This window comes from Elgaria multicarinata, chromosome 1, assembly GCF_023053635.1.
Source record: "Elgaria multicarinata webbii isolate HBS135686 ecotype San Diego chromosome 1, rElgMul1.1.pri, whole genome shotgun sequence".
Taxonomy (NCBI): domain Eukaryota; kingdom Metazoa; phylum Chordata; class Lepidosauria; order Squamata; family Anguidae; genus Elgaria; species Elgaria multicarinata.
In genome coordinates this window covers 192,481,656-192,498,103 of record NC_086171.1, presented here as the reverse complement: position 1 = coordinate 192,498,103, position 16,448 = coordinate 192,481,656, and the positions used below count along the sequence as shown (strand labels likewise).

Genomic DNA, 16,448 nt, shown 5'->3' with positions numbered 1-16,448 from the left:
ATACTGCGAAAGCACATAAGCACGTTTCAGAAGCAAGAACCTAAGGGAACACATGTAAAAAAATACCAAAAGCTGTGCCAGTGAAATATCCAATCATCGCCACTAATGTCGCAATAAATACTGGGATATATTCTTAAACAAGTACAAGCAGAATTATGTTGAGTATACAGTTTAAGCAACGTGTCATGTACAAGCCACCGAAGATCATGGGGTTTTTTTAATGTGTGGACAGATGTTCCTGGACCCATGTTCTTCCTTGCTCACCATATCCATGCCAAAAATCTAGATACTCAGCAGTAATGTCCACCAGCTAACATGCTATTAGAATGACATCTTTGTTAAGGTAAGACAGAGACATAAAAACACAAGAAGAGCCCTGCTGGGTCAGACCAAATGTCTATCTAGTCCAGCATTCTGTTCCCGCAGTAGCCAACCAAATGCCTATGGGAAGCTCACAAGCAGGACATGAGCACAACAGCACCTTCCCATTTGTGTTGGCATACTGGAAGTAATACATAGCCATCGTGATTGGGAAACTAAAGAGGTTCTCTTGCCAGCATCATTTGAGCCTTTCAGAATTGCCCCACTTAGAGTATGCAGCTGAACATGGTATGAGAATATGTTTGTACCCAGTTATTTGCAGATTTAGTTGTGTTACAGTACTGGGGCTGAAAGGGAATGGGCTAGTAGCCTACTGGGCTTGGAATAGAATGGACTGGTTTTTATTATCACTCCCCTCTCCCACCAGAAATATTAAAAAGATTTTTAGAATCAAACAAGCTGAATCAAAGGATAGGATCAAAAGGTACCTTCCTGCTCATGGAAGGGCAGTTTTTGCGCCTCACACTCAACCTTTTTTTCCTTTTGAGAAAAATGGAATTAAATCCAAAGATGGTTTTCTTCTGCACAAGTCGAAGCATGAGAGCTGCTATAGAACTCACAGTACTGCGTGAACTCTTAGGAGTGTGTTCAGAGGAGGGCAATGAGGATGATCTGGGGTCTGGAAACAAAGCCCTATGAAGAGAGACTGAAAGAACTGGGCATGTTTAGCCTGGAGAAGAGAAGATTGAGGGGAGACATGATAGCACTCTTCAAATACTTGAAAGGTTGTCACACAGAGGAGGGCCAGGATCTCTTCTCGATCCTCCCAGAGTAGAGGACATGGAATAATGGGCTTAAATTACAGGAAGCCCGATTCTGGCTGGACATCAGGAAAAACCTCCTGACTGTTAGAGCAGTACGACAACGGAACCAGTTACCTAGGGATGCTGTGGGCTCTCCTACCCTAGAGGCAGCTGGACAAACATCTGTCAGGTATGATTTAAGGTGGATTCCTGCATTGAGCAGGGGTTGGCCTTATAGGCCCCTTCCAACTCTACTATTCTATGATTTTATGAGTTTGCCAAACAACACTTGTGGCTATTATCCTATTGCTCATTGTTCATTGGATACAGTCCCATAAACAGCACACAGTTCAAAAGTACTGAAAAAATTTCACGTCACTCCTACCACCCAAGCAAAATATAGGATTAGCCACTTCTCAGCTCAGGTCACCGTATGTACATGGTCCATATCACCACAGGCATAAAGTAGCTGCAGCATATTAAAGATGCCAGCAAAAGCATTTTCCCAGACAGCTTAAGCAAGTGTGCCAGACTACAGGCTACCGGGAAACCAAAATACCCAAGGCAATTCATGGAGAGCCACTGTGATGTAGTGGTTAGAGTGTTGGACTGGGAATCGCGAGATCTGGGTTCTAGTCCCCACTCAGCCATGAAAGCTCACTGGGTAACTTTGGTCCAGTCAGACTCTCAGCTCAATCTACCACATAGAGTTGTTCTTATGAGGATAAAATCGAAAAGAGGAGGATTATGTACGCTGCCTTGGGTTCCTTGGAGGGAAAAAAGGCGGGATATAAATGCAATAAATAAATGAATAATAATAAATTGCATGGGTTTCCTTGGTTGCAGGGTCAAGTTTAAGGAACACCTCTAATTAATTAGATGGGTACAGCTTTCGTAGCTGTTTCAGCCAGTCACATCAAGGCATGTTTGTTGTCCAGTCAACAAGACCAATCAAACAAACGCAATGGAACCGTACAAGGTGTCAGTAAAGCCACGCATGGGAAAAAGTCCCTATTTCCTTTTAAGTGGCTTATGAAAGTGGGGGAGGGGGAGAAATAGCCCTGGCCCATCTTCCCAGGTGTATGGAGTGTGGGAAAATTCTCAGAGCACATTCCTCAGTAGCAGCTAAGGAAGGAAGGTCCTGAGCATCCCATGCAGAGCTTTCACCAGCACTTAGGAAAGGTAAATAAACCCCAGAGATGAAGAGCTAGTGAAAAAAAGGGGGGAGAGGGGGAAACAACCTTTCTTTTCCTGAGCAGCAAAAGGAAACTTGTTTTTGATTGGAAAAGAAGCTGTGTGTCTCTGGACAGTGTTCCAAGTTTAAAAGGAGGGGCCTCGGTTTGTAAAAAATATATGTCAGCACCAATGAAATAACATTCAGTGAGTGCCTATAGTCCCAAGGGAGAGACAAAACTGACACTGAAGTCTACTTGCTTGTGTAGAGCTCATTTAATACTTCTTAGGTGCAATCACAGATGTAGCGCTGAGTAGCCGTATAGCATTTACAAGCGTCAATATTACACGCATGCATAGAAAAAAAATCACTTAAGTAAACAAAAGAGACGTCTTCCACTCAAAATTGGCAGAGAAAGTTTACATAAGAGATTAGAGCTGAAAACATTTTGAAAACAAATATATCTATGGGTAATTTTTCAGAGATCTGGGGAATCCAGGAATTGACAGTTGGTTATGTCAAATTCAGGGTTTAAGATAGGACAAGGTGGAAGGAGGGAAATATGTCTTGTGGGTATGTATGTGTGGGTGTGAGAGAGAAGGGGAGGGGAGGAAGAGAGAAGCATCAACCCTTTTGGGAGAATCAACCCTCCTTCTGTCCATCAATTGCTCCCTGCCAAGGTCCCCCCCACCTCCCCCCACTGCTGCTTTAAATAATGTCTTTTCTAACTAGGGGAGTGGGTAGGAAGGGCATTTATAGGATGGGGAGAATGGATGGGCAGTGGATGGGTTGAGCCCAGTCCCCTATATTTGTTTTATCTTGGCAAGCATGGTTTTAGGAACACATATTTTCCAAGGTAACATGTAGTTCTGCTCTGAGATTTGAAAGGCAAAAGTAAAACTATATTAAAAGCGGGCTATCGAAGAAAAGAAAGAAAATTACTTTTTTACATTGTTGAATAAACATGCAAAGTATTAAGAGGAACAGCATTTAATTTCACAATTTCTACAAATTGACACTTTACCATATTGATTTATTTAGGATATTTTATATCACCCTTCGACCATATTCCTGTGATGGTTTTCAAGAAAAGAAACTGTATCCTTGATGGCAGGAATCTACAAATTATGTCTTGGCTTACTAACCAAACACCTACATGTCAAAACTGCAAATGCTTGTTGCTGCAACAAACTTCACAACTGCATAGAGCTATACTGACCATGCATCTGGTAGGTATAGGGTGCCTGTCCTGATGTTGCGGTGCTGAAGCTAGATCCATAGCTAAGGAATCCACTCTGTCCTGGAGAATGGCTCAGGCTGTCTTCTGTTTTGATGCCTTAGCAGGGCAGAGAAGAAGAAAAAATATTACTGGTATCAATCATGCACAAGCATTCAATCTTTTTTCTTTGACAGGACTGCATTATTAAAATAAAAGCAATGATTTAATTACATTTCTATCTCTCACCCTTCTTGCATGGAGATCAGGACAGCAGACTGTCAATCGCATACAAAGGACATCTTATTGCAAATTCTCTGGGTGTGTTTCTCTACCTGCTTGCACATATACTTGCAAAGAACATGGTGACAGAACAAGCACAAAACAAATATTTGTTTCTAGAGAATATCAGTCCTGTGGTGCAAATCTTAGTATTTGGAAAAGTTATACCTGTTGATGTGGCTTAATAACATTACTTCTGTTGATCATACCAATGTTTTTGCTTAGTGTAAGGGATAAGAGAGTACTTGTTTTGTTTAGTGTAGGGGATAGTTGTTTTCTTTCATTTATATCCTACTTTCTCTGAAGTAGTTCAAGTAGTTTTTTCAATCCAAAGTTTATTGTACTAGCCAAAGGCCATGACAAATAAGTACAAGTAGTTCAAAACAGCATACATGTTGTTAGAGGGTCCCCACACACCCATATTATCCCCATGATAACCTTTTTAGGTAGGTTAGGAGGCAATGACAGGCTGAAGGTCATCTAGTGAGGCTAAAGGCTGACCAAGAAATTAAATTTCTATCCTTTCCTAGTCTGGCATCCTAATCACTACATCACATTTGCTATATAACTTATAGGTATCCAGTATCAGAGGCCGTATGCTTATATTCAATACCAGTTACTTGGGAACATGAGGGTGAGGGTGATGTTGCACTCATGCCCTGCTTGTGGTATTCCTGCCCACAGTTGGTTGGCCACGTTGTGAACACAATGCTGGACTAGACGGAGTCTTGGTCTGATCCAGCATGGTTCTTCTTACGTTCTTAAGTTCAAGAAATATGGAAACCCCATGCTTAATTATATTTTTGAATAGTACTGATCATTCAGTACATCTTAGAAGCAACAGTCATTGTTTTACAAAAATATAACAATGATACATTTTCAATAGCAAATCCTCCAATGCATTTGGGGGTCATATTTTTTGTATAAATACATTTAAACAAAACATGCCCTAATCTGCGGCATGTTATACTTGGTGTATTTATCCTACAACAACATGGTTGGTCTGTTTAAAACACACCCACACACCCACACCCACACCCACTCACACAGACACCCACACCACTTGCCCTTTTGAAAAAAAAATGTTTCAAGGGTTTAACTCTCAAAAAGAACACTGGAGCCTCAAGCCTGTTAATTCCAATTAAAGTGAATGTGGGGAAAATAGAAACCTCAACATGGGAAAACAATACTTTGTATTAAAGTAGTTGGTTAGACAAGAAAGATGCATTGCTCAGTGCTAGAGCACATGCTTTACATGCAGGAGGTGCTAAGTTCAGTCCCTGGCATCACCAGTTAAGAGTACTGGGTAGCATGTTATCTGCCTGAGATCTGGGAGACCTACTGCCTGTCAGAGTATAAAATATTGAGCCTGATGGACTAGTGGTCACACTTGGTAGAACACGTCATCTGACGTGTTAATCATTCAGGTTGCTTTGAAGTGAAGAATGAAGTACATAAACAAAATATCATAAGACTTATTTCTTCCGTCAGGCCTACCCAGTTGAATTTTAAGATGCCTTTTTTAATGGTGTGCTGCTTTTAATAATGCACTGGTTTTAAACGTTTGAATTAGTTTTATGCATTTTATGGTGTTCTTATTTGTGTTGTACCCCGCCTCGATCCAGAGAGAGAGGCGGGTAACAAATTATTATTATTATTATCATTATCATTATTATTATGTCAGGGTCTTATAACAATTAGCATGAGGAATTAATATTGACACCATGGAATGGTTCAGATGCAAATGGTAAATCATAGTTTAGCATTACAAAATGAGGCACAGTGAGCTTCAAACTCATACGCTCCTCCCTCTTCCTCTGGTGCAACTGTGAGTTCAGAAGCTTTTGCTTCCATTTTAGATTAATCTCAGTTTGCCGTGTTCTCCAAACCTGACAAACTGCGGTTAATCTTAACTATAGTCAGCAGAATTATGCCAATAACTTAATTAAAATTAACCACAGTTTGTCAGGTTTGGATAACGTGCTAAACTATGGTTAATCTAAAATGGAAGCTTGTCGTGCTGCTGGCTCTACTGGAGGAGGAAAAAGGCAGGGAAGTCCAGGCCTGAGACTTGTTGCAGCTTGTTCTGTTTAAGCTGAACGATGGGTTCATGTTGCGTTCAAACCAGGCCAACCTGTTTATTGTTATATCTTTGTAGTATAAGCAGTAAACCTTCATTATATATTTTATATTAAACTGCAAAAATAGTAAAAAAATCTCATTGCTTTTTAAAATAAACAAAACCAACAAGCAACGTCTTCATTGGCTTCTGTCTAAGCACCACAGCAGATTAATACAGTGGAGTTTTTTTTAACAAGGATGGGAGAGTTTAAATAAAAGTTAATTGCAGAGATAGACATTTCTGAATACTGCTAAGAAACTCAATTAAATGTTAAGCTGGTCAATATCATCTACTTTGGAATTTAAATCACTAAGAAAGGATTGCACTGATAAGCTTTAATATTTGTGTCACAGGCTGCACTTGCTTAAATTAAAAGTCTGCACCATAGGAAATGAGTCTCGCTAGGCATTGAACCTGCCTCCGCTGCTCTACCTCAGGGACTCAAGTTAAGAGGCCCTAGAATTGCTCATCTCTTGAAATCCCCAGTTCAACAACCAGCCCATTGATGGAATTACCTAGCTAAAGAAAGCTTTACTTAACCAGTTTCTTAATATTCATGCACTTTACATGTTTTAAAATCATTTATTGAGACTAACAAACCAGATACATGCAGCAGCTAAGGACACAATACCCAATCCAAAATTGTTCTTTTTTGAAGTAAGCAAGGATTAATGCCTCAGCTCATTGGTTTTGCTGGGCCTGAGGCACACTCAACCTATCTTGCTGGTCAGTGGTGAATCCATGTATGCTGGAATAAAAGCATGAACACTGAATAGTTGTGCCATCGCATAACAGATCAATGACTTCGTACAGTGGGATAGCCAGCTGTAGCTCTTAATTAGACCAAATGAAAACAGTACCAGATTTGTTTATGACATTTAATTCAGCAGCTACACATACTATCAAACCCCTACACTTTTTGGCTTAAGATAAGGCTACTATACTTGAGACACATGCTTGGCAGCGAGTAATGCAATCAATGGGGTTTATTTCCGACTAAACATAGTTATCAACTTGTCTGAAAGTATGGTTATGTGAGTATCAAAGAGAATAAATATGCTACTACTTTCGTGCAAGTGTGTTTATCATTATCAAGGTTCTGTTTTAAATTTTCAGCAGTGTTAGTCTCCCTAATTCCCCTCACTGCATTCATTTGGCAGGAGAACGGCTTACAAGAATCTTGCTATCTCAGAAATGAAGGGTGGTCTGTCATAGCATGACCCGAGCTGAGCATAGCCCCTCCAAGGTAAGGGAAGACGATGATGCAAATTATTGCCCTAGACTGCAGTTTATTTATTTATTTATTACATTTCTATACCGCCCAATAGCCGGAGCTCTCTGGGCGGTTCAGATCATCTGTCCTGATTCACACATACGTTCCCTACGAGGGGAAGGAAGATGATATAGACTGGTTCGCACAACATGCTAACCCACACTCAGGCCTCAGCTAGACCTACGGGTCTAGTGCGACAGAGGGGTGAGGATCTCGCGATATTGTTATCGCAAGATCTTCCCCTCCGTTTACACGTGGCGCGCAAAGGCCTCGGAGGAACAGGACATTGCGCCTGCCATTTCGTTTTTCATTTTTTTAAAGGAGAAGAGTGCACGAGCGCTCATTCGCAAAAGGTTACTTTTATAATTTAAAACAATTTCCCCCGCTCCCCCCACCCCTCCCCTGATGGGCACAGAGCTCCTGAGGAGCTCTGCGCCCCATGCGTGGTTCCCAGCTCCTCGTGAGTAACCACAAGGAGCTGGGACAAACTGCGATGCACGTCCACACGTTCCACGGTCTCGGGATCAGCCTGAGACTACAGAAAAAGCGGGCTACAACTGTGGGCCGATATCCCGGGAAAAGGGAGGGATCATCCCTCCCTGCTCCCGGGATGCCCTGTGCATTATGTGGATGCACAGGGATGATCCTGAGGCAATCACCGGGATATCGCCCAGTCTAGCCATGGCCTCAGTGGTTTGAGTGTAGGTTGTTGTTGAACAATGGGTTAGCATGCGGTCTAAACCCAATACATTTTCCTCTTGGTGGCTTGTTAACCAAGTAGTATGGCTTACTTTTCTCAAACAAGCCACCTTGTGAACCCATGGTTTGTTACTGGGTTGTTCAGGGTGGTTAACAAGCCACCCTGTGGAAAATGTCCTGGCTTCAGACAACATGCTAATGCATGGCTCAACAATCCATGGCTCAACAATCCATGGTTCAACAACAACCCACACTCAAACACTGAGTGTGGGTTATCGTGTTATGTGAACAGCCCTAATTTTTATACTTTGGAGGAGACAGGCTCACACTGCACCTGCTCTGTGCAAGTTGCATCTCACCTTCGAGTCAGGGAATGGGGTAGATCCCACTGTTAAGGTCCAGAGATAATAGAAAAACTGCCCCACAGAAAAGCAGTGATACATAGATGTCCCTAGCATTTCACAGCCAGTTAAAAATTAGGAAAAAAGAATTTAGGCAGAATTCCCAGAAGAACATTACCCACAGGACAACAACATCACTTGCCAAAGACAAGCCAATTTGTTTGGGCAACTGTGGAGTGATTACATGCAGCTATTATGTCAGACTCCATTGTTACTGCCTGACTTGGACTTTTGTGGGGGGGAAAGGAACTGCTTTTCATAACATGACATTTGTATTCTGATTACGATCGGTAACATGCATGCAAACACTCAACCCATTACAGCTCTGGCCATGATTAATCTTCAGTGACAGGCTCTTTCGGGAAGCTCGTTGTCAGACAGAGAAATAACTTGGCACTAAGTTAATTTCCACATAGTTCTCCGTTTTGTCTAGGAACTTGGGATAGTTCTATTTCTGAGCCAAAAAAACAATAGTATTCCATTGTTCTTGGTTGCCTGCCAGGTGGGATTTTTCAAAATGTACAGTATCATATGCATTACTGTTGTGGGGGTAGGGGGAGGGAAAAGGGGGGAAGTATTGTTCAAAAGTTACAAACAGGTAATCTATAGGATTTATTAGCACCATGTGGGCCCGGTTTCTGTATGCCCTGAAGACACTAGCCAGTAGCCAGAGGGCTGCTTTTCACCTGCTGTTAATAATGACAACTGTTCAGCATTTGTCTTGGCATCTATCCAGTTGATATGAGACACAAATGTGATTTCAGAAAACGAAATCTAAACCCTTCTCTATTCGCCTCGATAGAGATTCACATTAGAAAGCCAAGTCTTTTCACAGAGACTGTTTGGAGCTGACCATAAACCCATTTTATGGAGTTCCATTTAATACACTTACTTGTTCACCCAATCAGGCACTAATTATCCCTAATTTTTAGTTAGGGATGGAATTTTCTTTTTTAACTGCCATGAAATTAACCTAAAACTTTCATAAAATCCTGCTTGGCCAAGAGCTTTATGGGTCCTGGTGTTCCCTGGCTACCATGGAGGGTCAGCTGACAGTTTTAAGTTGAATCTCTTCAGGCTAAAAGTTTTCTACCTGGAGAGGACTCTTTTCCCTAAGTCCCGGCTGCCTGGCCTTCTGAGGACCCAATGTGCTGCTGATTCAGGATATAAGGTGCTGGAGGTTGGCTGCTGTGGTTCAAAGCCACCTCCCTTCAGCATCTTAAAATGCAGTTGTTTAAAGTTTTAATAAAATTTAAATTCTAAAACAATGTGAAAGCACAAGTGTTCTGCTCTCTTTATCTCACATACAAAGGAGGAGGAGGAGGAGGAGGAGGAGGAGGAGAGCAAAAGGTAGCACATGAGTCTGAGACACTGCCCAGGTTTGGATGACACACCACAATACACCATGGGTTATTAAACTCATGATGAGCTGCAGTGCCCATGGCACCAAGTTGCATATGCAACCCCTGCTCGGAGATTGTTGTGTCATGTGAATCTGGCGAGTGTGAGTTATGCTGGGGTTAAACAACCCTCACACAATCCTAAAACAGACTACGCTTGCCCAGTTCACATGACATAACAACCCCTGAGTGGGGGAGTTGAATGTTAAAAATGGCAGCTGCACATGCTCCTCAGCCTCATCATGGGGTAAATAACCCATGGTGGACTTTCATGTTGTGTGAACAGTCCCATTATAGATTGGAAATTGTCTGGACCAGACCAAAGTTGGAGAGCCAGTATGGTGTAGTGGCTAGAGTGTCAGACTGGGAGTCGGGAGATCTGGGTTCTAGTCCCCACTTGGTCATGGAAACTCACTGGGTGACTTTGGGCCAGTGACAGACTCTCAGCACAACCCACCTCACAGGGTTGTTGTGAGGATAAAGTGAAGAGGGGGATTATGTACGCCACCTTGCGTTCCTTGCAGGAAAAAAGGCGGGATATAAATGCAACAATAAATAAATAAATAAATAAAAATTCTTTTAAGTTTCTAAACAGGCAAAGCTGGATGCTTTTCACATGGCAAGTGTAACAGGTGGCCTAACCTTATGTCCCAGCACATGCTGTTCATCCAGTTATTACTATTAATATCTCCTGTGGGCACACTTGTGAGTTTGCACTACATAAGATCTGTGTGAAGGAGCTCTGTGATATATCTGAAGTGCAGGCTCATCTTTTGTCTTACATTTTCTGTCCTTGGATCATTACACAGAATTTTATTTTAATGCAAAATTTATGCACAGTGTTAGTCCATGAACGAGAAATTCTAGTCACAAAGCAAAAGACAAGAAGGGAGTGTGACTGTGTTGTGATCACACAGAGCTGCTGAAAACAGTAACACAGAGTCTCAAAACTAACACCTGCTCTACATTAACTTTGCTACAGTGTATGTCGGAAAATGCAAACTGCATATACATGTAAAATATTAGCAGTGCTGCAATTCAAGCAAAATAACCACTTTTCCTTTTTGCTGCTGCTGCTGCATATTGCCCACCCCTGATCTTTTGTGAACTGCTCAGAGAAATTCGGCTATTGGGCGGTATAAAAATGTAATAAATAAATAAATAAAGTCTCCTATACTTTACTGAACTGAAATCTTGGCTTTCCAATTATTGAACATGTACCACTCAGCAAACCAAAGCAGTAACCATTACTTGATGGAATGAGAAACATTGTGTTTAATCCTATTGTTCTTAACATCTAAGATAGTCCTCCTTAATAATGGATTTATTCTTTGATGCTGGTTTTCTGCACTGTCCTTATTTTTGTTTTAATTTTTGGAATGTATGTAGGGTTTAAAGAGCAACTTGTCTGGGGGAGGGGGGAGCTTGCTGAGCCATCATCAGCTCGGCCCCCCTGGACTTCGTTTCCCATGAGCTGGCCCAACTCAATCTGCATCAAGTTAGGCCAGTTTGCGGATTTTTACTTTTTAAAAAATTATTAGCATAAATAGAAATTTGCCCAAATTGAACCCATAGTTTGCATAATTTGCATAAATGTTGACTGTAATTTGACTTTTTTTAAGGAATGGAAAAAGTTCCTGGATTTCAGGGAAAAAACAGTGGCTTGGCTCACAAATGCAAACTGAGTTTACTGTATTATACACTGCCTACAGAACTTTGATTATGGGGCAATTTAAAAGTACAGTAAACAAGATTTAGAGAATGAGCATTCATTGGACCAGAGCAGTGTGTGTTTTCCACTCCTGTTTAATAATACTGACTAATAGCACCATTCTTGTTGATTTTCTGATGCCTAACATTTCCTCCTATTAATCCATGGTACTACCAAAGCACTCTGCTATTTACTGTACTTTTCTAGTCTGTACTCCTTTTCACATGAACCCCTCCATGCTTCACTAAATTCATGGAGGGTGAGCTCCCCCACTGGCCATAAGCCTGATGTATGGGCACAATCTGGCCATGCCCATTCATGCATATAGCTGCACATACATAACGGCCCCTTTCACAAGTACAGCTGAATGCATGACTGTTGGATGTGGCCGAAGGGTATGGTACCATTCTTATATACACTGAATTTCTAGAGGTGCTTGTTTGTCTGAAAGTAGCTTTTGTCTTTCATTAACAGCGACATTTGGATCCCAAATTTTTCCTGATTAACCGCTATTGATGTTTTTAGTCTTGCAAAGTCATTTCTACATCATGACTCTGTAGAAAATGAAGAAAGACAGCTGCTGCATAAAGCCAAGTTTCTTTTAAAAAGATCAAGTAGCTAGCGTACTACTCACTGTAAGAAGGTATTCCATAAGGTTGCCCAGGTGGTGGATACGCTGTATAAGCAGCAGTTTGCTGGATTCCTGCACTGTACTGTGTCTGTCCATATGTGGCCATCGTTGGAAAAGACGGGACGGTTACTATATGGGGATAACGTCTACAAAAAATGAGAGACAGAAAGAGAAATCTAAGACAAACAATGGGTGAATTTCAACAATAACGTCTTGTTGACTTGAATAATTAAGGCCACTCTTACGCTGCAGCACACTTCAAAACCATAAACCCAAATTACTACTTTTTGAACAATCAAGGGAATTGGAACAGTCGTACTAGTCATAGTTTTACCCAGCCAAAAAGATACCTAGATGAATCTAACCTAAAGACAAGTACTCAGTAACTTGGGCACTGGACAATGTATAAATGATTAAAATCCAAAGCTAATTTATTTTCATGGCTGTAGACAGAGGTACATAATTTCAATGGTGGGGCTGCTATGGAGGGATATTCACCACATTTTGTTCACACAAATAGTCCTTCCTGTTTGCAGCATAAGATGGCTGTGCATGGCACTGATTGGATGGCTGTGAGGTTTTGGCCTACCTCCAAGACAGGCTACAACTGGGGCTCAGTTCAAGTGTGGGTGGATGAGGATCAGAAGGGCAACAGCCATGATCGCAGACAGGCTGGAGGTCAGGCATAGATTGGGCAGACAAAGAGGAAAGGGGCAGAGGCAAGTGCTGAGCCAGGCAGAAGGATGACTTCCAAAGAGGCTTGAAGGAGCCAGAAACAGATGCAAGGTCAAAGGTAGTCAGTGCTCACAGCATTTGAAGCAAGGCAGATGCAGTCTGAAGCATGGGGAAGGTGCATAACAGGCTACAGAACCAGGACTCGAGTTGCAGGTTAGTAAGTCTGTCAAAGGTATTGTGAAGGCGGTGGGGTGGAATGGCCCAGGCAAACCACCATGGTGAAAACATATGGACAGGGAAAACAAAATTGTAAATAAAAAAATGAAGGGTTGTTTTGCACCTCCTTTTGCTCCTGCCACTGACGCCAAAAATTCAATTTTGGATCAGCCCAGTTCAAACAAATCAGTGGTGCAAAGCTTTATACCAAACTTTTAGGATTTGAATGAAAAACCAGACTTGCAGTATGTTTTGCGAGGGCTATAACTTCATCAGTCCACTGATGAGAAGAATATGGATGGATAATCTGGACATGGATAATCTATGAATAGTCTTAAATTATTTTATTTGATTTATCTTTACTGTCAACATTTATACCACGTTAATTGTTCTTTGAATTTTATTTATTTATTTATTTAAAATGTACAAATACAATGTTGTTGCTTTTTAAAAAAGTATACACCAAAATAATCCAAGTTCAAACTCTAATGATGGTATCAAAATTCCATGGATAGTCTAATACTAATCTAATACTAAAACAGTAAAAACACTAAAATACTAAAAATGGCTCAGTTCAAACATCATTCCAAACCATAGTTTTGAATCCATACCATGATTTGAGCTTTGCCTGTTTTTGTTCTCTGACCTCTTAGCACTCAGTGTTTCAGTTCATTTTTGTGTATATAGTACAGCAGCCTTTGGAGACGGAATGATGGCTGTAAATATAGTATATCAATTCAAATATTACACCAAATCACAATTAGCATAAGCTATGGTTTCCAAAACAACTTCAAAATAATGGTTTCTACTTCTAGTTGCTGGTTGATCACAAATCATGTATTGTCAATTCAGACATCATGCAAAACCATATGTAAGCCCAACCATAGTTTGCTGAGATGGCTGAACTGAGCCATTCTCTGAAGTTTAGCAAGGGTTTTTTACTCTGAGTTGATTTCCAGTTAGCATTCTTCAGCAACCAACTAGAAGTTCATGCTCTCATAAAAACAATTAGAGCTGCAACATTTGACTGATTAATTGGTTTAAAATCTTCTGATTGCTTATATAGGTGTCTTTGATTAATTGGGGAGAAGATTTTTTAACACCTGAATTAGTTTAAACATAGGGACTTGCAAAAATTGTGGATGACATGAAGGTTAATCTTAGAGTCCTTCCTTCCCATGTGAAAAAGAAGGTGGAATTCTTCTTCTAAGATGGTACCTGCTTTAATGTGTGGGCATTATCAAAAAACAAAAAGTAGTCTTTTCCCTCCAGAATTTCACCAATTGTTCAACTGAATAACTGATTAACAGCAGAAAACTAAGCATGTCTCCTCAGAATTCAATCCCACTGAGTTCAATGAGACTTTCTCCCAGGTAAATTCACTTTGGCTTATAGGCCAAGATTAATGTAAATGATGACAACTCTAGAAATAATACATTTATTTGACAGCAATCACACCACTCTTACTTTGTAGTGTAGAGGTGAAGAGAACACGGAGGTGCAGCTTTGCTGTTGCCTACAAAAAATAATAATAGCATAATTATCAACTCTAACTATATTGATGCCAATGAGATTACTATCTGTTAATTACTGTCCAAGATCTTTGTACAACTAGAGTGTAGAACAATGACATTCATAATTGGCCTAATAGGGCATGTGGTATTTTAATATGGAGTGACTTCAGTAGCCCAAGAAATTAAAGCAAGGGGATGCATGAAGGACTTCAGATTGTGCAACTGGTCCTGAAATAACAAATACTCTGGGTCCACTGCTCTTCTCAGAAGGGGACACATGGATAGAGGTAGAATGTGCAATGTACCATTTAGCAAAACAAGGGAAGTAAAGGTATCAGAACAAAGGAGCATTTGCAAGTAATAATCAGAATTTACTGAGGTCTGGACAATGTTCATCCAAGGACACCAAAGGATATAGAAAGGCAAACCATGGCAACACCAGCTAACACCTTTTATCAGCTTAGGTTGATATACCAACTACGCCCTTATCTGGATAGAGATAGCCTAGCTACAGTTATCCATGCTCTGATAACCTCTTGTTTGGATTACTGCAATGCGTTATACGTGGGGCTGCCTTTGAAAACGGTCTGGAAGCTTCAGCTGGTACAAAACAGGGCAGCCCGTTTACTAGGAGGACGGCTTTCTCCGCTGTGGCACCCCAGTTGTGGAATGAGCTCCTCAGAGAGGTCCGCCTGGCACCTACACGGTACTCTTTTTGTCGCCAGCTGAAGACCTTTTTATTCTCTCAGTATTTTAACACTTAATTTTAACTTAAATTTAAATGTTACTGTTCTAACTCTGTATTTTAATCTTATATCAATTTTGCTGCGTGGTTTTATCCTGGTTGTGCTTTTTATACTGTATTTTGTATTTGTGTTTTTAACCTGTTGGTTGTTTTATTATGGTTTTAATTTAGTTTATTACATAGAAATGTAATAAATAAATAAATAAATAAATAAATTTTTGTGAACTGCCCAGGGAGCTTCGGCTATTGGGCAGTATAAAAATATAATAAATAAATAAATAAACAAACATATTTGACGACTCCTAGGCAGCCCACTTCAACATCTCCATTTCATAACTGCTAGTATTTGTAATGAGAAAGCCAAATATCTTTGTTAGGGCTGCGTAAGATAGGATGATGGGGTTTTTTTTTATCTATTACCACATATAGCCACATTAATTTACATCTTTAACACTGCAATCTAATGCCTAGAAACAAAGGTCCTTGGATTGGGGCAGAAATGTTTCAACATATAGTCCTCTAGAAACCAGATATTTCCACTATGAGCAACAGTGCCACTCAATATCTCACTAATAGCAATTTAGGCGAACACATGAGACAGGATTCAGACAAAGTGTCAAGGCCAGAAATTGAAGTTTGCATTTCTAGGAAATCAGGAGGCCCAGAACGTATAAGAGCCATGGTGGATCAGACCAAAGATCTATCTAGTCCAGTAATCTGATCATACAGCGGCTAACCAGCTGCTTGTGGGAAACTTACAAGTGGGACATAAGTGAAATGGCACCCTTCCAGTCATGTTCCCCAGCAACTGGTGTACATAGGCATATTGCCTCTGATACTGGAGGTAGCATCAGGACTAGTAGCAATTGAAAGCCTTATTCTCCATAAATTTATCTAACCGTGCTTTAAAGCCAATGCAAAATGGTGCTCATCACTATATTTTATGTTAGTAAATTCTATAGTTTAACTATGTGTTGTTTAACTATGCCCTTCTCTTGGTTACCAGCACCACCAGAGCTACATTTGGTGGGAATATGAGACACGGCCTTCTCAGTGGCCGCACCCAGGCTCCCTGTTGTCCTTCCATCGGCAGGCACAGATGTTTTTATTCAGGCAGCTTATATGCCAAAGGCATATAAACTAGTATGTTGCTGAAGGGTTTTTTTTAATTGAATGTTGCTGTTTCTTATATTGTTGTGTTTTCAGTGTAATTATTTATGTTCTATAGTTTAATTAAGATTTTGTTTTTAACCTGTATTTTATCA

General features: G+C 40.6%; 1 protein-coding gene across 3 annotated transcripts in view; it reads right to left on the bottom strand.

The window, feature by feature from the left end:
- EYA2 (EYA transcriptional coactivator and phosphatase 2) overlaps nt 1-16,448 on the bottom strand; it is a 183,598-nt gene that overhangs the window by 88,915 nt on the left and 78,235 nt on the right. For 2 of the 3 annotated variants that reach the window (XM_063145829.1, XM_063145837.1), the window contains exons 3-5: nt 14,392-14,440; nt 12,037-12,179; nt 3,518-3,634 (exon numbers count right to left, since the gene is read on the bottom strand). In XM_063145829.1, the coding sequence (XP_063001899.1) occupies nt 3,518-3,634; nt 12,037-12,179; nt 14,392-14,440 (309 nt within the window). The remainder of the gene's footprint in view (nt 1-3,517; nt 3,635-12,036; nt 12,180-14,391; nt 14,441-16,448) is intronic. The other variant, XM_063145845.1, reaches the window with a different exon arrangement.